This window comes from Petaurus breviceps, unplaced genomic scaffold, assembly GCF_028583685.1.
Source record: "Petaurus breviceps papuanus isolate PSGF00001 unplaced genomic scaffold, PetGlider_PUasm1.0 90925, whole genome shotgun sequence".
Lineage (NCBI taxonomy): Eukaryota > Metazoa > Chordata > Mammalia > Diprotodontia > Petauridae > Petaurus > Petaurus breviceps.
The window spans coordinates 27337737-27362699 of NW_027187380.1; the positions used below are offsets into that span (position 1 = coordinate 27337737).

The following is a 24963-nucleotide window of genomic DNA, read 5'->3' on the forward strand; positions in this document are numbered from 1 at the left end:
TTCCTTCCTTCCTTCCTTCCTTCCTTCCTTCCTTCCTTCCTTCCTTCTTTCCTTTCCTTTCCACATTCTTCTAATGCAACCCCCCCCCCAAATTAGGAAGACAGAGGAAAAATTCTTGTAATAAATATGCATAATGTGAAGCAAAAGAAACTGTCAACACACTCAAGCATAATGATAAGGTGACCTGCCTTATTAAAAGAATTCATTATTTTAAAATATACAAAATGAAATAAGTATAAAAATTTAAATAAACTTTCAATGCTATCCATCCACAGAGAAAGAACTGATGGTGTCTGAATACAGATTGAAGAATACTTTTTTTTACTTGTTTTTGTTTTTTTTTATGTTTTCTTTCACAGCATGACTATTATGGATATGTTTTTCATCATTATACATGTATAACCTGTATCACAGGCCTTCACAACCTAGGGTTCCACCAAAGGATTTCTGGTGGCCTATGAAAAATGTAAAGGAAAACATCCTCTACATTTTTCATGGGCTGCCTGAAATCCTTTGGTGTGCAGCAGGTAAACTGAGGGCTGTAGGTTGTGCAGGATTACTGTATTAAATGACTTCTCAAAGTGGGGGGGTAGGTTTGGGAGGAAAGGGAGAGAATTTGGAAATCAGAGTTTTAAAGATGAGTATTTAAAATTATTTTTACATATAAGTAGGGAAAAATAAAATACAAAATAAAAGCTAAAAAAAAAAGGACTTTCTTACTGGGCTTTTGGGGATACTCCTGAAGAATGCTACCATGAATCTGTGTGGTACCCTGGTGCAAACTGCTAAAAATGTATATTTATGTCTTTTGTTTTTATATCATCTTTATTTCCTAGTGTATCCCACCCCTCTTCTGTTGCTATCTTTTATAATAAAGAATAAAGAAGAGGTGGGAAAAGTTTGCAAAACTAAGCAACGTATTAATCAAGTTTGATAGTATATACTGTGTTCTACCCTCATAGTCCCCTACCTCTACAAAGAAGAGAGAAAGATTAAGCCATTAATTATTACTATTATTAATATCTGTTCTGTAGTTTGAAAGCTCTTTAATGAGGTTGGTTTACAAATAAGGTAAGTTTTTTTTTTGTTTTTTAGCCAAGCTGAAATTCAAGTTCCCTTAGCAACATGGGGTAAACATTGTTAAGTGAGAAAAGACAAACTGGTATCTTTTAAGATCCTTATAGCAAGTGCTTTGTAGAGAAATAGAAAAGTACTACTATAGTTAAAAAATTAGAATTAAGGTGAATTGTTTTAGTTTGACTATGTAGTGAACCATTTAAAAACAATATTCTCAAGTAACAGTAATACAAAGTACAGGTTAATAAGCTTTGTCTGTAGTTCACAGAGAAATTTACTTTGTAAACTGGTGCCTGATATTTAAGACTTACTTCTGGAACTGGGTTTTTTTTTTCTGCCTTACCTCCATCCTTGCTCTCTTTCAAACCCACTTTGGTTTCAGAGTTAACGTGGGTGTGTTTATTTTGTTGTCTACTGGATATATTAATGTTACTGGGTATTCCTACCAAAAAAATATGAACAGAAAATCAGAGAAGTAAAGGGTTATATTATTCTTATCATTTGCAGAATCGTAAAAATGACAGACCAACAATTTCAACAAATACGTATAAACTAAATAAAAAATAAGATCACATAACATTTGAATTGCTAATATTTTGTTTGGTAAAGGAAAAACATAAACCTTTAAAAATAAATTATCTGCTTTTTGTTCCTTTCTGATTTCTCTTCTGCCTGTTAGAAAGTTTTTTGCATAAAATGTATATACATATATATATATGTACAGCTTTACAGTATGTGTGTTTCTAATTTTACATTCTTTGTTTTGCATCACTTTTATTTAAACCTTTCCCTTGTGTACTATAATGAAAAGACTACTGATTTGGAGTCAAAAGAGCTAGGTTCAAATAAGGGCTCTTACTAACTCTATAACTTAAGGAAAGTAATTTCTCCTGATATTGCTATAATTTTCCAGTAATTGTTATTAAATAATGCTTCCTTTCCCCATTGTTTTATAATCTGGGGATTATCAAATATAAAATAACATTTTTCTATTTTTAGATTCTCTATCCTTTAAATGAGGAATGTATTTGAGTAGTGGAGGAGGAATTTATACTTATGCTTTCCTCTCTTTAATTTAAAAAAATTCTAGTCCATCATTCTTCCTGTTCACAATGCTGAGTGCTGGTTGGATGACTGTTTGCAGTCTGTTTTGGAGCAAGACTTTGAAGGCACCTTGGAGCTTTCCATCTTTAATGATGCCAGTAAGGTACTTATTAATTCATCATTTGTTGTTATGTATACTTTTTCAAATTACATAATTTTTATGAATTTCATTATGCTGTTATTGTTGCTATCTCTCTTTCAGGACAAGTCAATTAATATAATTAACAAATGGAAGATTAGGTTAGAAACTTTAGGCATCAGAGTAATCATTGGAAGTCATGATTCTCCTTCTCCCCGAGGAGGTATGTATAGATTATTAGGATATCAGTTGATTGTATTTAAACATTTGTTAATGGGGGAGCATTTCATGTCATCAAATATTTGTTAAGCACTGGTTGTATGTGCAGAAAAACATATAAAATAATAAATATTATATCATAAAGTAAACATTATAACAGAAATAAAAAATAAATGAAATTATAAACATAACATAAAACAATAATATTGTTTTATGTTATAATGTTTATAATCATGTGTGTGTGTATATACATATATACACACACATATATATTTCTTTATTTTATATATGCATCCTTTCATTAATGGAGTCTAATAGGTTGTTATGTAAATTTTGGTTTAAAAAAATATGTTCTGAAAGATGAGTGGACCCAGTTTCTCAAAATCCTTTCATTACTCTTGAATCATCTTTCCTTTTAGAGTTTCTGTTCATGAGATCAGTCATACCTGTTTTATGATATGTATCTTGCCTATGTTTTCTGTTTTAAGATGATGATTTCCTTCCCTCAAGGTTTTTGAACAAATGAATTCTGTATTTAATATGTATACGTGTGTGCAGATGCATATACACACATGCACACACATATATGTTTTAGATAGAAGGAGATGGGAAGAGAACTGTATGATAATGTTTTAATAATGAATACCTGAGCATAATGGACAGAAAATTGACCTTGGAGTCAGGAGGACCTAGGTTCAAGTTCTGTCTCTGATGCATAATAGTTGTGTATTTCTGGGCAAGTCACTGAATGTCTCAATGCCCCATGCAACTCTAAGATTTTGAGTTACCACCAGTTGCTTATCTATTTTTGTGGAGAGGAGATTTAGGCCTTTCCTACAGATGAAATCAAGAGTCTGGACCAATCCTCATCCTTGTTTCTATTTCTATGGGACTTCATGGGAGTTCAGGAGAAGAGATCATAAGGTGCTTGAGTAGTTAAGGAAATATGATAGTAATTTGTTTATGTACTCTCGCTAAGCCCTACCTGTGACAGATTAAAAAAAAAATCACAAAGGAAAGAAGGAAACAAGCATTTATTAAGCGCCTTCTATGTATTGTGCTAAGCACTTTACGCATATTATCTCATTAGATTCTCATACAGCCCTTTGAGAGAGGTGTTTTATTATCTCCATTTTACACTTGAGGAAACTGACAGAGGTAAAGTGACTTGTCCAGGGTCACATAGTATTTGTGTCCAGGTTTGAACTTGGTTCGGTCTTCCTGACTCCAGGTCCAGTGCTCTATCTTCTGCAACACTAGCTGTTTCTTAATGGCTGTGGACAGTAAAATTAAATTGTGTAGAAAACAGGAAGGGAATAAAGTCCTTAAGTCATGGAAGCACCTTGAAAGCTAGAAGGATCATTGAGATTCATGGCCTCATATTTTCTTTTATGTTTGGACAAATACTGAAGCAACTCCTCTCCATTTGAAGTTGTGAACAGATAAAAGCAATTAAAGTGAAGGTGTTTCTCTGACCCTATAAGATTCTTTTTTTTTTTACCCATTTATGTAGGCTGTTGCTAAGCAGGACTTTTATTTATTTATTTAATATTTAATTTTCCCCTAGTTACGAGTAAAATAAATTTTTAACATTTGTTGTTAAAACTCTGAGTTCCAAATTCTCTCCCTTTTTCCTTCCCCACCCCTCCTCATTGAGAAGGAAAGCAATTTCATATAGATTATATATGTGTAGTCAGGCAAAACATATCCATAATAATTATCTTATGAAAGAAAACACATAAAAAGATCAAGAAAAATAAAGTAAAAAAAAGGTATACTTCAGTTTATATTCAGATGCCATCAGTTCTTTCTCTGGGGATGGATAGCATTTTTCATCGTAAGTCCTTCAGAGTTGTTTTGGATCATTGTGTTGCTGAGAAGTCATTCACAACTGTTCATCTTACACTGTTGCTGTTACTTTGTATATAGTACATTTCCCTTTATATCAGCCTGTGCAAGTCTTCCAAGGTTTTTCTAAGAGCATCCAGCTCAGCATTTTTTATGGCACAATAGTTTCCATCATAGTTACATACCACAACTTGTCTATTTATTCCCCAACTGATGGTCATCCTCTCAATTTCTATTTCTTTTTTTTTTTTGGGAGGGGGGAAGGCAGGGCAATTGGGGTTAAGTGACTTGCCCAATGCCACACAGCTAGTGAATGTTAAGTGTCTGAGGCCAGATTTGAACTCAGGTCTTCCTGACTTCAGGGCCAGTGCGCCACTTAGCCGCCCCATCAATTTCTAATTCTTCACACCCAGAAAAGAGCTACTATAAATATTTTTGCACATATAGGTCCTTTTCCTGTTTGTTTTTTATCTTTTAGAGGATATAGCCCTATGGGTGGTATTGCTAGGTCAAAGGATATGCGTGGTTTTATTGGGCATAGTTCCAAATTGCTCTATAGAATGGTTGAATCAGTTCACAACTCTACCAACAGTAAATTAATTTCTCATTTTTCCCACATCCCCTCTAACATTTGTCATTTACATTTTTTGTCTATTAGCCAATCTAATAAGTATGAGAGATAAGCTCAGAATTGCTTTAATTTGCATTTTTCCAATGAAGTGTGTTAGAATATTTTTTCATATGGCTATGGATAGCTTTAATTACTTCACCTGAAAACTGATTATATCTTTTGATTATTTATCATTTGGGAATGGCTTTTATTTTTATAAATTTGGCATAGTTCTCTATGTTTGAGAAATTAGGTCTTTATCAGAGAAACTTGCTTCATTTCCTATTGCTAATGGTATTTCCCTCCATCCTATTCTCCCTACTCTGATTTATTATGTTCTCTTTCTCCTTTCATCCTGTTTTGTTTCTGACTACCTCTTCCCTGACTTTGTCTTCCTTTTTTTTCACTACCTCCGCCCTTCTCTTATCCCCTTCCCCTTCTAATTTCCTGTAGGGTAAGATAGATTTCTGTACCCCATTGCCTGGGTATCATATCTCTTCTTTGAGCCAGTTCTGATGAGAGTAAGGTTCATTCACTCTCCCTCACTTCCCACCTCTTCTCCTCCATTATAAAAGCTTTTTCTTGCCTCTTTTATGTGAGATAATTTACCACATTCCTGTCACATACCTTAATTTTATTTTTTTAGATATCATCCCTTTATATTCCACTTACACTTGTGCCCTCTGTCCATATATTCTGCTTCTAATTACCCTAATAATGAGAAAGTTCTCATGAGTTACAATGTAGGAATGTAAACAGTTTAACCTTATTAAGTCCCTTATGATTTCCCTTTCCTGTTTACCTTTTTATACTTATTTTGAGTCTTTTATTTGAAAGTCAAATTTTCTATTCAGCTTGGGTATTTTCATTAAGAATGCTTGAAAGTCCTCTATCTTATTGAATGTTTATTTTTCTCCTGAAGGATTGTACTCAGTTTTGCTGGGTGGGTGATTCTTGGTTGTAATTCTAGCTCCTTTGCCCTCTGGAATATCATATTCCAAGTCCTCCAGTCCTTTAATGTAGAAGCTGCTAAATCTTGTGTTATCTTGACTGTGGTTCTGCAGTAATTGAATTGTTTCTTTCTGGCTGCTTGCAATATTTTCTCCTTGACCTGGGAGCTCTGGAATTTTACTAGAATATTCCTAGCAGTTTTGATTTTGGGATCTTTCAGGATGTGATTGGTAAATTCTTTCAATATCTATTTTACTCTCTGGTTCTAGAATATCATGGCAGTTTTTCCTAATAATTTCTTGAAATGTAATGTCTAGGCTCTTTTTTTGATCAGGACTTTCAGGTAGTCCAGTAATTTTAAAATTATTTCTCCTGGATCTATTTTCTAGATCAGTTGTATTTTCATTGGGATATTTCACATTGTGTTCTATTTTTCATTCTTTTGACTTTGTTTTATTGTTTCTTGGTTTCTCATAAGGTCATTAGCTTCCCTTTGCTCCATTCTAATTTTTAAGCAATTATTTTCTTCAGTGAGCTTTTGGACTTCCTTTTCCATTTGGCCATTTCCACTTTTTAAGGCATTCTTCTCCTCCTTGACTTTTTGGGACTCTTTTGCCATTTGGCCTAGTCTGTTTTTTAAGGTGTTATTTTCTTCAGTTTTTTTTTTGTGTCTCCTTCACCAAGCTATTTACTCTTTTCTCATTTTTTCCTATCCCTATCATTTCTCTTTCAGTGTTTCTTCCACCTCTCTTACTTGATTTTTAAAATCCATTTTGAGCTCTTCCATGACCTGAGACCAATTCATATTTTTCTTGGAGGCTTTGGATGTAGGAACTTTGATTCTTTTATCTTCTTCTGAGTCTGTGTTTTGATCTTCCTTGTCACAATAACTTTCTAGAGTCAGGTTTTTCTTTCTGTTGTTTGCTCATTTTCCTAGCAGATTACTTGACTTCTAACTGTTTGTTAAAGTAGGGTTCTGTTTCCAGGGTAGAAGGTGCACTGTCCCAAGCTTCAGGGGTTTTGTGCAGCTGTTTTCAGAGATACTTCTAAGTACCTGTAAGTTTTCCATTCTTTCAAGGTGGTATGATCTAAGGAGAGGTGTGTTTACTACTTTCCTGGCCTATAGGGGACCACAAACACTCTTTTCTGCCCTAGAACTATGAGAACTAGAGCAGAGGTCCCCCCTGCTGCCACAAGCTCTGCTATGCTAGTGCTTCTCCTTGTCCCAGGACTGGGACCCAAATCCAAGTGTGGACAAAGCAGCAGAGTCCTGCCTCAGTGTTAGCAAAGTAACCCCTATAATCTCCTTCTTACCAGTTGTTCAGCTCCCTTACTGTCTGTGGGCTGGGAGCCCTGGAAGCTGCCACTGCCAATTCAGTCAGTCCCAAACCCTGCCTCTGGCTTGCTGGGGCCGGGCTGTGTTGTCAGGGCCTGTACTGGACTGCATTCCTCTCTCAGTCTGGTGCAACAGACCTTGTGTAAGTTATCTTGGGCTGGAAATTTGTTTTACTCTGTCTTTTTGTGGGTTCTGCTACTTTAGAATTTTAGAGCTTAAATTTGAAGGATTTTGGAGGAGAGCTCAGGCAAGTCCCTGCGTTTACTCTGCCATTTTGGCTCTCCCCCGCAATGCCTTCTCCCTCCCTCCCCAGCAGGACTTCTACAGGGTATTAACAGAAGCATGAGGAACCACGCCTTCTTGACGTTGTGTTGTACTTATGCTTTTATCTTTATGTTCTTTTTTAAAAAATAATTTTTTATTGATGTCTTTTGTTTTTTACATCATTACAATTTTCCCAGAGAGCTATCCTATATAAAATACATAGTATTTTAAATTAAAAAAACAGAAAGAAAAAAGAAGACAAAACAATCATCACAATTGACCTGTATAATGAAAAATTTAAAAAACGTGCAGTGTTTAATAATACCTGTGGACTCCCTACCTCTATGAGGTTGGCTTGTGAGTGTCCTCTCATATCTTGTCTTTCAAGTCATGTTTGGTCTTTATAATTTTGCAACATTTATTTTTTAATTTTAAGTATATGGAACTTTTCTTTTTATCACTGGCTCCCTTGTATAAGTCAAGCAATGGAATCTGGTTCAGTAAATTATTAATCAGTTATTAAATGCCTGCTGTATGCTAGGCACCGTGCTTGGAGCTAGGATCCAGACAGAGGCAAAACATCATTCCTGCCCTCAAGGAACTTACAGTCTAACATGGACAATAACATACAAACAACTGTATATAAATGAAGCAGGATAAATCGGAAATAATTAACAGAGGGAAGGCACTAGTATTAAGAGTGGTTGGCAAAGGCTTCCAATAAAAAAAGGGATGTTAGTTGGAACTTAAAGGAAGTTTTGAGGCAGCTAAATGGCACAGTGCCTCAATGCCAGGCTTCGAGTCAGGAAGACTCATCTTTATGAGTTCAAATCTGGCCTTAGACACTTAGCTGGGTAACCCTGGGAAAGTCATTTAACCCTGTTTAACCTAAGTTTTCTCATCTGTAAAATGAACTGAAGAGGGAAATGTCAAACCACTCCAAGTATCTTTGCCAACAAAACCCCAAATGGGTTCACGAAGAGTTGGACACTACTGAAAAAAACTGAACAACAAAAGGAAGCTTGGGAGGTCATTTAATCAATCAGGGGAGGGAGAGTATTCCAGGGGATAGCTTGGGTTGCTAGCCACAGAAAATGCCCAGAGCGAAGAGATAGAGTATCTTGTTCATGAAACATCCAGGAGGCCAGTATCCCTGGATTGAAGAGTACATGTTGCGGAATAAGGTCTAAGAAGACTCAAAGGAGAGAGGTAGATTATGAAGGGCTTTGAATGTCAAAAGAAGATTTTGCTTTTGATCCTAGAGGATCACTGGAGTTTATTAAGTATAGGGTTAACGTGGTTGGACCTGTGTTTTAGGAAAATCAGGGTAGCAGCTGAGTGGAGGATGCATTGGAATGGGGGGGGACTTGAGGCAGACTAACCTACCAGCAGGTCATTACAATAGTCCATGCATGAGGAGATGAGGGCCTGCAATAGAGTGATGGCAGAGACAATGTGAGAGATGTGGCAAAGGTGAAATTGACTGAATCCATATTCCCTGGAATACTTTCCCTCTCCTGATCTGACTAAATGACCTCCCAAGCTCCCTTTTGTTGTTCAGGTATTTTTAGTCATGTCCAACCCCATTTGGGGTTTTGTTGTCAGATATTGGAGTGGTTTTCCTTCCCCAGTTTCCTTCTCCAGCTCATTTTACAGATGAGAAAACTAGGGTAAACGGGGTTAAGTGACTTGCCCAGGGTCACCTAGCTGAGTGAGGCCAGATTTGAACTCAAAGATGAGTCTTCCTGACTCCAAGCCTGGCATTTGTATCCACTGAACCACTTAGCTGCCCCAAAGCTTATTTTAAGTTCCAACTAAAACGTTGTCAACAGTTTGGCTATGGGGAGTGAGAGATAGTGAGGCGTCAAGGATGATTCCTGGGTTGCGAGCCTGAGGGAATGGAGCAGGAGGGGAGGGTTTAGTGGGAAATATATGAGTTCTGTTTTAAATACATTGAGTTTAAGATGTCTACTGGAATCCAGTTCAAGATGTCTGAAAGGCAGGTTGGAGATGTGAGACTGGAGGTTTGCAGAGAGATTGGAGTAGTATGGATAGGTTTGAGAATCATCAGCATATAGATAGTAATTAAATCCATGGGAGTCAATGGGATCACCAAGTAAAGAAATATATATAGAGAAGAGAAGTCAAGGCCTAGGACAGAACCCAGAGGCACATCTACAGTTAGATGGCATGATCAGAAGGGAGATCTAGCAAAGGAGAGAGAGAAGGAACAGCCAGATAGATGCGAGGAAAACCAGATGAGAGTAGTGTCCCAAAAACCTAGAGAAAAGAGAGAATCAAGGAGGAGAGGGTGTCAGAGGTTGCAGAGAGGCCAAGGAAAATGAGGACTGAAAAAAGGCCATTGGATTTGGCAACTAAGAGATCATTAGTAACTTTGGAGAAAGCAGTTTTAGTGATATGGATATTTTAGTCACCCTATTTCCATAATTCCAAGTTGATTTTCAGAGTGGTTATACCAATTCAAAGTTCTACCAACAACAATATGCCTATCATGCCATGACTTATCCAACATTAGCTATTGCCCTTTTCTGTTATCTTTGCCACTTAGCTGTTTATATCTTTTGTTGATCTTAGTAAAGGTATAATTATCAATATTACAGTTCTAGTGTTCATTTGACTAGAATTGTGAACCAGAGATTCCTCACATCAAGTTCAGAAGGTGTCATGAAGAAAGTAAAGGTTGAGCTGAGGCATGAAGGACCCTTGGTTCAAGATTCTGGTAGGAATAAGGGGGTTAGGGCATTTGAGGGAGGAATGAACTTGATATTTTTGACAAATATTGAGGGGTCTAGCTCAGTTGGGGTAGAGTATTTGTTTTATGTTCTAGGAAATGAGATTAGAGAGGGCCTTAAATGCTAAAATAGGGAAGGGAGAATGGGAAGGTAAAGGATTTCAAAAGACATGGTTTTTAAATTTGATCCTGGAGTTAATAAAGGACCACTAGAGTTTACTGACTAGGGGACCTATATTTTAAGCTGATTTTAACAGCTGAATGGAAGATGGATTGGAGTAGAGAGAGGCAAGGTAGGGAAAACGACAAGAAGACAATTGCAATAGCAGGCTCCAAGAAGGCCTTCTGTAAGATAGTATCAGTGTCAGAGGAGAGAAGGGGGCATATATAAAAGATGTTGGGAAGGTTGAAATGATAGGACTTTGAGAAGTGATTGGATAGAGGGGTGAAAGAGAGTGAAGAATAGAGGATGACACCCAGGTTGGGAGCCTGAGTAACTTGGAAGAGCCCTCAACAGGAATAGGGAAATAAGGGGAAAGGTTCTTTGGGGATAGCTGAGTTCAGTTTTGGATATATTGAGTTTAAGGTATCTATGGGATATCAAGTTTGAGGTGTCTAATCATCAGTTGGAGATGTGAAACTTGAGGTCAGAAGAAAGGTGAAAACTGGACAAGTAAATCTCAATTTCATGTGTGTAGAAAAGATAATTTATACCATGGTAACTGATGAGATCACCAAGTGAGATAATATAGGGGGAGAAGAGAGCATAGGATAGAGTCTTAGGAGAAAGGTCATAAAGTCCTGCCTGGTATTCAAGACATTTGACAGTCCGTGTCCTTATCTACTTTTTTAATCTTTAATCACTACTTCAGCCAAAATTAGTCTGTTCTTTCATACACACACACACACACACACACATCTTTGCTCTAGTTGTTTCCCTGATCTGAATCATTTTCCCTGTCTTTTTTCTGTTCCTTCATATCTTTCCCATTTCAAGTTTTACTTCTAGGAATTCTTGAAATAGGAATAATGTTTTGGGGAAAGTGTGATATAGAGTGCTAAATTTGGAATCAGGAAGACCCTACTTCAATCTTGTCCCAGTCACTTATTAGCTGTATGACCTAGGCAAGTCACTTAACCTTTCTCAGCCTCAGTTTCCTCATCTATAAGATGGGAATAATAATAACATCTAGTTCCCAGAGTTGTTGTATAGATCAAATGAGATAACTTATGTAAAGCACTTTGCAAACTTTAGAGCACTATATAAATGCTAGCAATTATTATTATTCTATCCCATAGTTATTTTTCCCTATGAACTCATGTAGCACTATTAATCTACATTTGATACTTAATCACTTTTGCTGCCATGTTTTTACTTAACTTTTCTAAGAATGTGTTTTACTTTGTAAATAGGTTATAAATTTCTTGAGGTTATAAATTTCTTTTTTTCTATTTGTGTTCTTTAATAGTGCCTAGTGTAGTGCTATATACATAATAGTTGCTTAATAATTTTGATTAAATGAGAAAATGAATTGTACTTGATTCAATCTAGTAATTTTTTCTTATCCTTATTTACTTTACAACATACTATTCAAGTGAATATTAATAACAAAGCAAGTAAAAAACATTTGTTAAGTGATTGCTGAGTGGCAGGCACTGTGTCAAGTGCTAAACTTACAAAAAGAAACAGAAACACAATACCCCCCAAAAGAGTTTACATTCTAATGTAGGTGGGTGGGTGGGATAGACAGCGCATAAAAGGAGACTGAAAAGTGGAGGGGTTGAGGAAGGGGATCGTAAACAGGTGCTAGCATGGTAGAGAAAGTTTGGAATGTCAGGAGCAGAACTTGGAGAGGAATGAAGACATGGCTGGTCTGGTCATTTTCCTTAAAATGGAGGTTCTGGGAGGAACAAACCAGAGGAAAACCTAGTATTTCTTTTCTCTTTTTAGTTTTCTCCCTTCTGTTCCCTTTCCTCTCTTCAACAAGATGTATTAATTTGACATTCTCTATATGACATATTTAACTTTTTGAAAGCAAACAGCTATTGAAATACAGTAATAAGAAATGTTTTTTTCTCAACAGTTGGATTTTCTAAAAATCAGGCAATAGCACAGAGTTCTGGGTCTTACCTTTGTTTTTTGGATTCGGTGAGTAAGCTTTTGTTTTATGAATTAAGTATTTATTTATTTTAGTTAATTAAAATGCCTTATGAAAAAAATCATTGCCATGATTTGGGGAAAAAAATGACATTTTATTTTTATACATGACATTAGTCAAAGAAACATTTGAGCAGCCCACCTACAAACAAATTTTTCCTCCAGTTCTCCATCCTCTGGTCCACTCCCAAGCAATTTATTGATTGTTAAAGGAAAAGAGTTGATGTTTCAGGGAAAACAATCAGTAAACATTTTTAAAGTGTCTGCTAAGCTTTGAGTGTACAAAGAAAGGCAAAAGACAATCCCTGCTCTTAAGGTGCTCAATCTAATGGAGATATAATATGCAAACAACTATATACAAGTAAGCTATGTACAGAATACAATGGAAATAATCAACTGAGGGAAGGCACTATCATTAGGGGAGATCTGGAAAGGCTTCTTGTAGTAAAGGGGATTTTAACTGGAAGTCCAGGGAAGCCAGGAGGAGGAGATAAGAGAGTAAAGCTTTCCAGCCATATGGGACAACTAGTAAAAATGCCCACAGTTGGGAGATGGAGGGTCTTATGTCCCTACAGCAAGGATATTAATGTCACTGGATAGCAGAGTATGTGGCAGGGAAGGGTAGGTAGGGTGGGGGGCGAGTTATAAAGGGCTTTGAAAGCCAAACAGAGAATGTTATAATTGATCCTGGAGGTAATAGGGAGCTTCTGAAGTATATGGTTAGACCTGGGGTTTAACACTTTGACAACTGAGTTGAGTAGAGGGTGAGCTTGTGCAGGGAAACCAACCAGCAGGCTATTGCAGTAGTCTAGGAGTGAAGTGACAAGGGGTTGTACTAAGGTTGTGTGGCAGTGTCAGAAGAGAGAAGTAAGCATATGGGAGAGGTATTATGAAGATAAAATTGACAGGCTTTGTCAACAGATTGGACATGAAAGATGGGGTAGTGAGACAGAATGAAGAGTTAAGGATGACAGCTAGTTTGGGAGTCTGGGTACCTGGGAAAATGGTGGTATCCTCAGTGGTTAATAGGAAAATTGGGAAGAGGGGGAGGTTTTGGAGATAAAGATAGGCATGCTGATTTTAGAATGTCTCTGAGGCATCCTCCTTGAGAGATCCAATAGACAGTTGGACAGTAAGTAAATTTGAGAATCATCAGTATAAAGATGATAATTGAATCTATGGAAACTGATGAAATCATCAAGTGAACGTATAGAGGGAGAAGACAAGGGGAACTAGGACAAATCCCTGTGGGACACCCAAAGTTAGCAGGCATGAGCTGGATAAAATTGAGCAAAGGACCAGTGGTCAGATAGGTAGGAGGAGAACCAGGAGAGAACAGAGTCACAAAAACCTGGAGAGAAGAGAATGATCACAGAGTCAGAGGCTGCACAGAGATCAAGAAGGATGAAGATTGAGAAAAGACCATTAGATTTGACAATCAAGAGATTTTAGGAAAGCAGATTTCAAAATGTTTGGAGAAAAAGATAGGGTTAAAACGATTCCATATAAATGAGCCCAAGAGTAATGGGCATGCTCTTAGCTTCATTCCTTTGGAGTCTATCATGCCCCCAGTAACCTCTTCATCTGGAAAATCATTTCTGTGAGATTGCATCAACTTTGGTACTTAACACTTCATCAGTACCATTCTGCTGAAGGGCTGGAAGATGGAGGAAAGAGCTTATCACAAAGCCTCCATTTAAAGAGGGCTCCTAGGCCCACCATCTTTTCATTTTCCACCTGATTGCACTACTTTGAACTGCATTATTCTCCTGAACCTCCTCACCTTTCCCCCTGATATTCAGCTTTGCTGTCATCTCCTATTTGAAAGGGCAGGGACTGACTGTGAAAATTTATATCCTTAGTACTAAGCTACTGTGTGCCTGGCACTTATGGGCACTTAATAAATGTTTATAGACTAATTGAAAACTGTTCAGTTGAGGAGGAAAAATGGAGTTTTGACTGAAGAAATTAATGTAGATGCATAGGGAACACAACAGCCAACTTAGATTTTCAAAAGAAATGTACAGATTAATAGAGTCAATGCCATGGAACAGAAAATTTATATAACAGCATGGCAGAGTAATATCAGGATTGCTAGAGATCAATCAGATGAGGCTGGTGAGGGAATCTAAGGACAACAAAAAGGAAATTTTAAAAAGCCGTATTAGGTGACAGAGGAGAACCAAAGATAGAGTAGGTCCTTTCCTTGGGGCAGATGGAATGACTGACAGCAGAGAGAAGGTAGAGCTGTTGAACTCTCATTTTTCTCATCTTCTTAGCAAGGAGAATGACCTTTACGCTGGGAATGACAGAACAAAAATGACTACTGGGGAGTGGGTACCTGAGATAAGTAAGGAGATCGTAAAGAGATAGCAAAGTAAAGGTAACTGCCCTTGAAGAATAATCAAGTCACCTGACCCAGATGAATTACATCCTCTGATCCTGAAATAACTGGCATGTGCGATTGCTGAGACAATTTCTGTGATGTTGAAAGTGGTGGGTGAAGGAGCAGGAATGCTAAGGATTAATTATACAGGTTTTAGATATTTGACAGTGGGTACCCTAAATGTGAGTTCCTTGTCCAATGATCAATTAATGGAAATTGATGGAGGACTTGAAATATATGCATTTTGACATTTGTGGCATAAACAAAACCTGAAAAAAGAAGAAAGTTGCAGATAAATGTAAAGATGGTACGCAGGTATACTTTGGAGAGGTAAAGAATGGAGTTGATTTAGTAGATTTTATCATATACCCAAAAGCTAATATTATTTCATAGGACATTTGGTTATTGTAAAATTAATAAGTTTGCAAAAAAGGGAAGGGAAGAAGGGAGGGGAACAAGAATTTATGAAGTGGCTACTATGTACAATGTACACAATATTGTGCTCAGTGCTTTTTTTTTTTGCAAGTACAATTTAATAATTTTTACAAGGTACACAGGTATTTATTAAAAATGAAAAAGAAGCTTTCCTTTCCGACCTGGTCTCAGGCAGGATGGCTCCCATGAAGAAGGGCGGTGAGAAGAAGAAGGGGCACTCCGCCATCAACGAGGTGGTGACCAGGGAGTACACCATCAACATCCACAAGTAGATCCACAGCGTAGGCTTCAAAAAGCGTGCTCCCTGGGCCCTAAAGGAAATCCGCAAATTTGCCATGAAAGAGATTGGAACTCCAGATGTACACATTGACACTAGACTCAACAAAGCTGTTTGGGCCAAAGGAATAAGGAATGTCCCATACCATATCCGAGTGCGTTTGTCCAGGAAACGCAGTGAGGATGAAGATTCACCAAACAAGCTGTATACATTGGTTACATATGTGCCTGTCACCACTTTCAAAAGCTTACAGTCAATGTGGATGAAAACTAAATTGAACTTTGTTTAAATAAAGTTATAAAATGTAAAAAAAAAAATGAAAAAGAAGTGTGTTAAAAAACAGTTTTAAAGGGTGCAGTACTTTGGGGTTTTTTCACTTAATAGTATTTTATTTTTTTCCAATTACATTTAAAGATAGTTTTCAGCATTCACTTTTGCAAGATTTTGAGTTCCAAACGTTATTCTCCTTCCCCTTTGCCCTCCCCAAAATGGCCTGCAATCTGACATAGGATTTACATGTACAATCATATTAAACATATTCCCACCTTAGTCGTGTTGTGAAAGACGAATGAGAACAAAAGGAAAAAAAAACACAAGAAAGAAAACAACAGAAAAAGAGAAAACAGTATGCTTTGATCTTCATTCGGACTCCATAGTTCTTTCTCTGGAGGTGAACAGCATTTTCCATCAGGGATTCCTTGGAATTGTCTTAGACCATTGTTGCTGAGAAGTCTATCAAAGTTAGTCATCTGTGCTAAGTACTTTACAAATATTATTTCATTTGATCCTCACAACAGCTCAATGAAGTAGGTGCTGTTATTATCTCCCTTTTAGATTTGAGGAAACTGAAGCAGACAGGTTAAGTGACTTGCTTAGTGTCACACAACTAGTAATTGTCTGAAGCCGGATGTGAACCCAGGGCTTCCTGACTCTAGGCTTGACGCTCTATCCACTGTGCTTCCTAGCTGCCCAACAGATGTTAATGCCTCATCTTTAATGTCATTTCCACTGATAAAAATCATAATCATTTTCTGATGTTGAACCATTTGACAATGCCAGGACTTTGGCTTTATTTTCTGGTTGTAGCACTGCAGAAGGAGTTGCTAGGCTTCATTTCCTCACTAACAAACTGTACTAGAAGCATAGTTATTCTCAGGGGTCATCAAGGCCTGAAAGTTAATGGTCAGTCATTAAGTAAACATTTAAGTGCCTACTCTGTGTTACATTGTGCTAAGTGCTGGAGATACAAAGAAAGACAAAAGACAATCTGCCTCTCAAGGAGCCCATAATTAATGGGGGAAGACAATATATAGAAAGAAAAAGTGGGAGACAGCCATACTTTGTAGGGAACGGAGGGCCGTCTTCAGTCTTCCCCTTCTGTATCTTGCCACTGGACACAGGTGGCTCTGGAGGAGAAAGTGAGGCTGGTGACTTTGTATAGCTTTCCCTCGTTTAAATCCAGTTCACTTGCATGTCATAGCATCAACTCCCTGATGTCATGGTCTTGTTCAAGAATGAAGGACAAGGGGCGGCTAGGTTGTGCAGTTAATAAAGCACCGGCCCTGAAGTTGGGAGGACCCGAGTTCAAATCCGGCCTCAAACACATAACACTTATAGCCTAGTGACCTTGGCCAAGTCACTTAACCCCAGTTGCCCTGTCTTCCCCCTCCAAAAAAAGAAAAAAATGAAGGACAAACAATAGGGAAGAGTAGTGGTTGCTCTGCTGACTAGGGATTTGAATGGGCTTTTTATAGGGATCTTCAGGAAATTCATCTACCTATCTTCAGGGTCCCAAGTAATGAAGACCTGTCTCCCAGTGCAGGTTAAAGGCCCATCCAGTGTTCTGACCTTGGCCCTCTTAACAATGATAGCCATATGCCAAGAAACAAGGATAGTCACGTATCAGGATACACAGTCAGGGAAGGGGGAAGTGTGTGTAGAGAGAAGGGAATAGGGATTCAGCAAACCATTTAGTACATTTCTATGGCAAATTAAAGTTGTGTCACAAGTCAGAGTTACAAGATAGATCCCAGGTCACAAGTTGGAGTCTAGGAAATATCAAAGGATCGGATGGCAATGTATATTTCTACTGCAGAGCTGGTGAGATCACAAAGGAGTGTAGGAAGAGAAAAAGGCTTAGGAGAGAGCCTTTTGGGTTACCTATGGTTTGGCAGTTAGACATGGCTCAGTTTATTAAAGGAAGCTGAGGAATGACTAGACAAATAGAGAACTGTGTCATGAAAAAATCCAGGGAGAAGAATGTGTCCTAGAAATAGATTTTGGTGATCAGAGTTAAATGCTGCAGAGAGATCAGGTAAGCAAAATAGTAAGAAAAGACCTCTGGATTTCTCAATTAAGACACCAATGGTAACTTTGAGGAGAGTAATTTTGATTGAGGTTGGAACCCAGTTTTCAAAAATTCAAATGGTGATTGAGAAGAGGGGCAATGAGTGAGAGAGAGAAAAAAGTTGGTAAGACAGAACATAGGTGTTACTTTTAAGGTGCTAATAATGAGAGTTTTGTGAGAATGTGCCAATTGTATGAGAATGGTTTTCATGGGAATTAGTCACCAGAGCCACTAGCTAGAAAAATAAGAGACTGCCTCTAGAAAGTATGGAAAGAAGGAAGAAATTTTCAGTGATCCCCAAGGCTAGTTTGTGCTCCCAAGTTTAGGCTGGTCTCTTATATAGAAGAACTGAAAAAAGAATGTTTTTTTTTTCCATTCTTTACTGGGGAGAATAAATTGAACCACTAGTTTGGATAGTAATCCTGTTTAAATTTTAAAACATTCTGATAAGAAGTTCATAGATTTTTCCATTCTGACAAAGCACTATATAACACACAAAAAAGGTTAAGAACTCCTGCTTTAGAACAAATTGGCTTGCTTCAATATGGGGGGGAAAAAAGAAGAAACAGAAAGAGTTGGGTGCAGTGTTGACCTCTGGCAGAAGTTTGCTGAAAATAATACTCAAGATGGGAAAAAGGACTACTGTAATACTACTGTAATATGAGGCTGTTCCCAGAGAGAGAAGGACCTAATCCATCTCAAAAAATTTTTTTAGCCTTTTCTCTTCTTATGAGTGATGATGTGAATCTATAGAAGCTGTCATTTTAAAATTATCTAAGAGTGGTCAAAAAGAGAAGAGATAACTGAAAGACTCCAGCTTCTAGGATAAGAACTCATTATTTGACAAAAAAAAAAAAACTACTGGGAAAACTGGAAAATAGTATGGCAGAAACTGGGCATAGACCAATATCTTACACCATATTTAGATGTATCCCCAAGACTTGCTAAATTGTATTAAAAACTGTTAGCTTTTGGTAATTCACATGACTAGAAATGTTTCTGCCAGAGGGAATCTAGAAAGCTCTGCTAAAAATTATGAAGTGCTGCATAAAAACAGTAGCACAACTATTATTTTCATCACTTCTGCTGAATGAAGGCCATAGTTTCAGAAGACTGAGGCAGATTTTTCTATGAACAGTTTGGTTAAGAAAGTAATGTCTAAAAACAAGATTTGTATTTCTAGACCATAGCTTAAAATATAAGAACAATGGGTGATTTTCACTCAGTTTAAATAACTTGCTTAATTCTGCAGGAACTTTTATTTTCATTTTATTTCTCTAGTACGTCATACAATGCCTTGTGAGTAAAAGGCACATAGTAACTCTTAAATTTGTTGAGTAGATCTTCCAAGTTAGTTGGATTTCCTTTTGCCATTTAACTTAACCTGAAAATAATTTCCATTGTCATTGCCTAGTCCAGTGATTTCCACTTTGTGATTTATGAACTCCCTGGGGATTTATATTGCGATTTGAACCAAATATTGCAGATCCTCCTTCAAATGAAAAAAGCCAATATTGAAATTATTTATGTATGATTATCATATTAAACATTTTCCAAGCTTTTCCCCCAATTTATTTAGTACTTATTTTTAGTTTTCAACATTCGTGTCCCTTTTTTCTTTTTTTTTTTGGAAAGGCAATTGCGGTTAAGCAACTTGCCCAAGGTCACACAGCTAGTTTTATGTTAAGTGTTTGAGTCCAAATTTGAACTCAGGTCCTCCTAACTCCAGGGCTAGTGCTCTATTCACTGTGCCACTTAGCTGCCCCCCGTATTCATTTCCACAAGATTTTGAGTTACTAATTTTCTCCCTGTCTTTCCCCTACTCCCCACCCCAGATACAAGCCTACTGAATACCCCTTCCCCCAATCTGTTCTCTCTTATATCTCCATCCTCCCCTAACTTTCTAGTAGGGCAAGATGGATTTCTATACCCCAGTGCTTGTATATCTTATTTCCCAGTTGCATGTAAAAAAACAATTTCTTTTAAACATTTGTTTTTAAAACATTGATTTCCAAATTCTTTCCCTTCCCTCCTCACTTCCACTGGAAAGACAAGCAATTCAGTATAAGTTGTACATATGTAGTTATGCAAAATATTTCCATAGTAGTTATATTGTGAAATACTAACTATATTTCTCTCCATTGTATCCCACCCCCCACTTATTCTATCTTCTACTTTGACCCTGTCCCTTTTCAAAAGTGTTTTCTTCTAACTATCCTCTCCCCCAATCTGCCCTCCCTTCTATCATCCCCCGTTTTATTCCCTTTCCCCCTACTTTCTTGTAGGGTCAGATACCTGAGTAAGATTGACTCATTCCCTTTCACCTTCCTGCTCTTCCCCTCTAATGTAAGTTTTCTCTTGCCTCTTTTATCTGAGATAATTTACCCTATTCTATGTCTCCCTTTCTGCTTCTCCCAATATATTCCTCTCTTATTTTTAATTTTTAGATATCATCCTTCGTATTCAACTGATCCTGTGCCCTCTATGTATACATGTACACACATATATACACACTCACTTATATGTTTATAATACACCCTCCTATATATACATATATATGTATAAATATATATACATGTATATTGCCTTCAAATATCCTCATACTGAGAAAAGCCTCATGAGTTACAATGATCATTTTTCGATGTAGATATATAAATAGTTCAACTTTAATTAAGTTCCTTATGATTTCTTTTTCCTGTTTACCTTCTCATGCTTCTCTTGCTTCTTGTATTTGAAAGTCAAATTATCTATTCAGCTCTGGTTTTTTCATCAAGAATACTTGAAAGTCCTCTATTTCATTGAATAACCATATTTTCCCCTGAAGCATTATACTCAGTTTTGCTGGGTAGGTGATTCTTGATTTTAATCCTAGCTCCTTTGACCTCCAGAATATCATATTCTAAGCCCTTTGAACCTTTAATGTAAAAGCTGCTAGATCTTGTGTTATCCTGATTGTGTTTCCACAATACTCAAATTGTTTCTTCCTGGCTGCTTATAATATTTTCTCCTTGACTTGGGAACTTTGGAATTTGGCTATAATATTCCTAGGAATTTTCTTTTAGGGATCTTTTTCAAGAGGCAGTCAGTGAATTCTTTCCATTTCTATTTTGTCCTCTGGTTCTAGAATATTAGGGCAATTTTCCTTGAGAATTTCTTGAAGGATGATTTTTAGGTTCTTTTTTTGATCATGGCTTTCAGGTATTCCAATAATTTTTAAAGCATCTCTCCTGGATCTATTTTCCAGGTCAGTGGTTTTCCCAATGAGATATTTCACATTGTCTTCTATTTTTTCATTTCTTTGGATCTATTTAATAGTACCTTGATTTCTCATAAAGTCACTATCTTCCATTTGCTGCAATCTAATTTTGAAGGAATTATTCTCTTCAATGAGTTTTTGAAATTCCTTTTCCATCTGGGCAACTTCACTTTTTGAGGCATCCTTCTCCTCATTGGCTTTTTGAGCCTCTTTTGCCATTTGAGTTAGTCTATTTTTTAAGGTGTTATTTACTTCAGTGTTTTTTTGGTCTCCTTTAGCAGGCTGTTGACTTGCTTTTCGTGATTTTCTTGCATCACTTTTATTTTTCTTCCCAATTTTTCCCCCACTTATCTTACTTGACTTTCAAAATCATTCTTGAGCTTCTCCATGCCTGCTATCAGTTCATATTTTTCTTGGGAGCTTTTGATACAGAAGTTTTGACTTAATTGTCTTCTTCTGGTTCTGTGGTCTGATTGTGCTTCCTCTGTTTACTCATCTTGCCAGCCAATTACTTGACTTTTGAACTCTTTGCCATGGTAGAACTCTGCTTCCAGAGTGGAGAGGAACAGAAAAAGTGGGTTGAATAAAATTATAGTAGGTTAAGCATATTCTCCTTCATTTAACAGGATTTGGGCATTATGATGAGGTGTGGTTTTTAGGACAACAAAGCTAGATTTTTATACTTGTGATAGTATAGTAATATTAAAAATGTTAGAACTCTTTATTGTTAAATGCCATCCTATGTTAGCAATAGTAGTGTGTATATTTAGAATAAAACATCAATAGAGATACTTTGTTATTAGTTCAGTTAAAAAACATCTGCATTTAATTCCTTCTTTGTCCATAGGAACAGAAAAAGTGGGTTGAATAAAATTATAGTAGGTTAAGCATATTCTCATTCATTTATATCTGAAATCATTGACATTGTTTCTTTTATTAATTAAAGTTTGATAATAAAAGGGGAAAATTAAAAAACTGAAACCACACAGTGATGATAATATTTCATAGACTTGCACAATGCTAGAGCTGAAAGAGATTTTTGAGATTATTTAATCTCATTCTTTTATTTTACATATGACTAACTGAGGCCAGACAGATTAAAATTATTTATTTATTTTTTTAATGCTTTATTAACTTCTGATTTACATCATTTGTTTCCGCCAGACTTTGAGTTACAAATTGTCTCCCTGTTTTTCCCCTGCCCACCGCCCCAAAATGGCAGTCCCACAGGATATCCCCTCCTCCAATCTGTTCTCTCCCATATTTTCTCCCATACCCCTTTCAACTTTTCCAGTGGATCTCTATGCCTCAGTGCCTATCTTATTTCCCAATTACATGTAAAATAGTATTAATAATAGTATATATATATATAATATATATACACACATATATATATCTATACATACATATATATATATATATATATATATATATATATTTGAATATTTGATTTTAAAACTTTGAATTCCAGATTCATTCCCTTCCTTCCTTGTCACCCACCCTTACTGGCAAGATAAGCAGTTCAGTATAGGTTGTACATGTGTGGCTAATGCAAAACGACATGGTAGATATATTGTAAAAGACTGACTATATTTCCCTCCCTCCTATCCCACCTCCCACTTGTTCTGTTCTCTACTTTGATCCCATCCCCAAAGTGGGTGCTTCCAACTTCCCTCCCCCCCAGGCTGCCCTCCCTTCCATCATCCCCCCTCTTATACCCTCCCCCTCCCTACTCTCCTGGAGGGTGAGATACCCTATTTAGTGTGTATTTCATTCCCTCCTCAAGCCAAATTCAATGGGAATAAGGTTGACCCATTCCCTTTTGCCTTCCTATTCTTGCCCTCCATTGTGACCATTTTCCCTTGCCTCTTCTGTATGAGATAGTTTACCCCAATCTGTCTCTCCCCATCTCCTCTCATTATATTCCTCTCTCACCTCTTAATTTCACCTTTTAAGTATAATCCCTTCCTGTTAAATTGGTCCTGTGCCCTCTATGTATACCTGTAAACATATATACACACATTCACATGTATTCATATGCCTCATATATAGACATCTATCTATTTCTGTTCCCTTCAACTACTGAAAAAAGATTCATAAGTTACAATTATTGTTTTTCCATGGAGGAATGTTAATAGTTCAACTTTCATAAGTTCCTTATGATTTCTTTTCCCTGTTTAGCTTCTCATGCTTTTCTTGCTTCTTGTATCTGAATGTCAAATTTTCTATTCAACTCAGGTTTTTTCAGCAAGAACGCTTGAAAGTCGTCTATTCCACTGAATGACCATATTTTCCCCTGAAACACGATACTCAGTTTTGCTGGGTAGGTGACTCTTGGTTTTAATCCCAGCTCCTTTGCCCTCCAGAACATCACATTCGATCCCTCGGTGTAGAAGCTACCAGATCCTGGGTTATCCTGATTGTGTTTCCACAATATTCAAATTGTTTCTTCCTGGAAGCTTGTAATATTATCTCCTTAATCTGGGAATTTCGGAACCTGGCTATAATATTCCTAGGAGTTTTCTTTTTGGGATCTTTTTCAAGAGGTGATCGGTGGATTCTTTCAACCTCTATTTTGCCCTCTGGTTCTAAAACATCAGGGAAGTTTTCTTTGAGAATTTCCTGGAGGATGATTTTCTAGGTTCTTGCTTTGATCATGGCTTTAAGGTAGTGCAATAATTTTTAAATGATCTCTCCTGGATCTATTTTCCAGGTCAGTGGTTTTTCCCAATGAGATATTTCACATTGCCTTCTATTCTTTCATTTGTTTGGATCTGTTTAACAGTATCTTGATTTCTCATAAAGCTTCCATTTGCTCCAATCTAATTCTGAAGCCATGATTCTCCTCAGTGAGCTTTTGAGATTCTTTTTCCATCTGCCCAATTTGGCTTTTTAAGGCATTCTTCTCCTCAGTGTCTTTTTGAGCCTCTTTTGCCATTTGAGTCAGTCTGTTTTTTAAGGTATTATTTTCCTCAGTCAGGCTGTTGACTCTCATTTCATAATTTTCTTGCATTGTTCTCATTTCTCTTCCCAATTTTTCCTCCACTTCTCTTATCTGCTTCTTAAGGTCCTCTATGGCCTGTAACCAGCTCGTATTTTCCTTTGGAGCTTTTGGTGTAGGAGTTCTGACTTCACTGTCTTCCTCCTGTTCCATGCTTTGCTCCTTTTTGTCCCCAAAATAGGAGTCTAATGTTGGAATCTTCTGTCTGCTTTGTTTTCTTTGCCTGGTCATGTGGCCCCCTCAGTCACTTGACCCCTGGGCTTTTTGCCACAGTAGGACTCTGCCACCAGACAGGGGAGCTTTCTTCCCAAACGCTAGAGTTTTCTCAGCTGCCGGAGGTATTGGATGGGTGCCCTCTCTGAAGTCTCCACATGCTCTGGCAAGCTGGACACACACCCCAGGACCTCCACTCTAGACTGCAATCCAGATCCAAGAAGGTTAAAGCAAGAGCAGTTACCTCTCAGACTGGTGCTTGTTTCCCTTACACTCTGCAGACCAGGAGCTGAAGCTGCCACGTGGTGCTGGCTGGCTGTGCCAGGTGTCTCAGCGGCTTCTTGCCCCAGGGGGCAAAAGCCACACACTCCCACTTAGTGGGTCCCAAAGTCCAGACCGCACTGACCTCTCACTTTGTCCTTCACATCTATGTGTTGATAAATCTGGAAACAGCCACAGCTGCTGCTGATCTGGAGTCCCTCCTGCTGGTGGCTGGTCAGGCCTTCCCTGGGGCTAAAGCCTCGTTGTGGGGCTGGGCTCGGCTCCCAGAGCGCTGGGCTGGCCAATTCCTGTAGGCCTGCCGGGCTGCCCTCAGTGGGAGGTTAGCTTCTCTGTGTCATTTTGTGGGTTCTGCAGCTCCAAAGTTTGTT

At 37.4% G+C, this 24963-nt stretch overlaps 1 protein-coding gene and 1 pseudogene across 7 annotated transcripts in view; both read left to right on the top strand.

Moving 5' to 3' along the window:
• Nucleotides 1–24963, top strand: part of B3GNTL1 (UDP-GlcNAc:betaGal beta-1,3-N-acetylglucosaminyltransferase like 1) — a 147640-nt gene that overhangs the window by 4671 nt on the left and 118006 nt on the right. For 5 of the 7 annotated variants that reach the window (XR_011166154.1, XR_011166155.1, XM_069076626.1 and 2 more), the window contains exons 2-4: nt 2168–2284; nt 2384–2483; nt 12325–12389. The exons of the other annotated variants lie outside the window; for them this stretch is intronic. Coding sequence is in view for 3 of the 5 variants with exons in the window: in XM_069076626.1 (XP_068932727.1) it covers nt 2168–2284; nt 2384–2483; nt 12325–12389 (282 nt within the window). In the remaining 2 variants the exon portion in view is untranslated. The remainder of the gene's footprint in view (nt 1–2167; nt 2285–2383; nt 2484–12324; nt 12390–24963) is intronic. 7 annotated transcript variants of the gene reach the window in all.
• Nucleotides 2411–16043, top strand: LOC138152631 (large ribosomal subunit protein eL31-like; annotated as a pseudogene).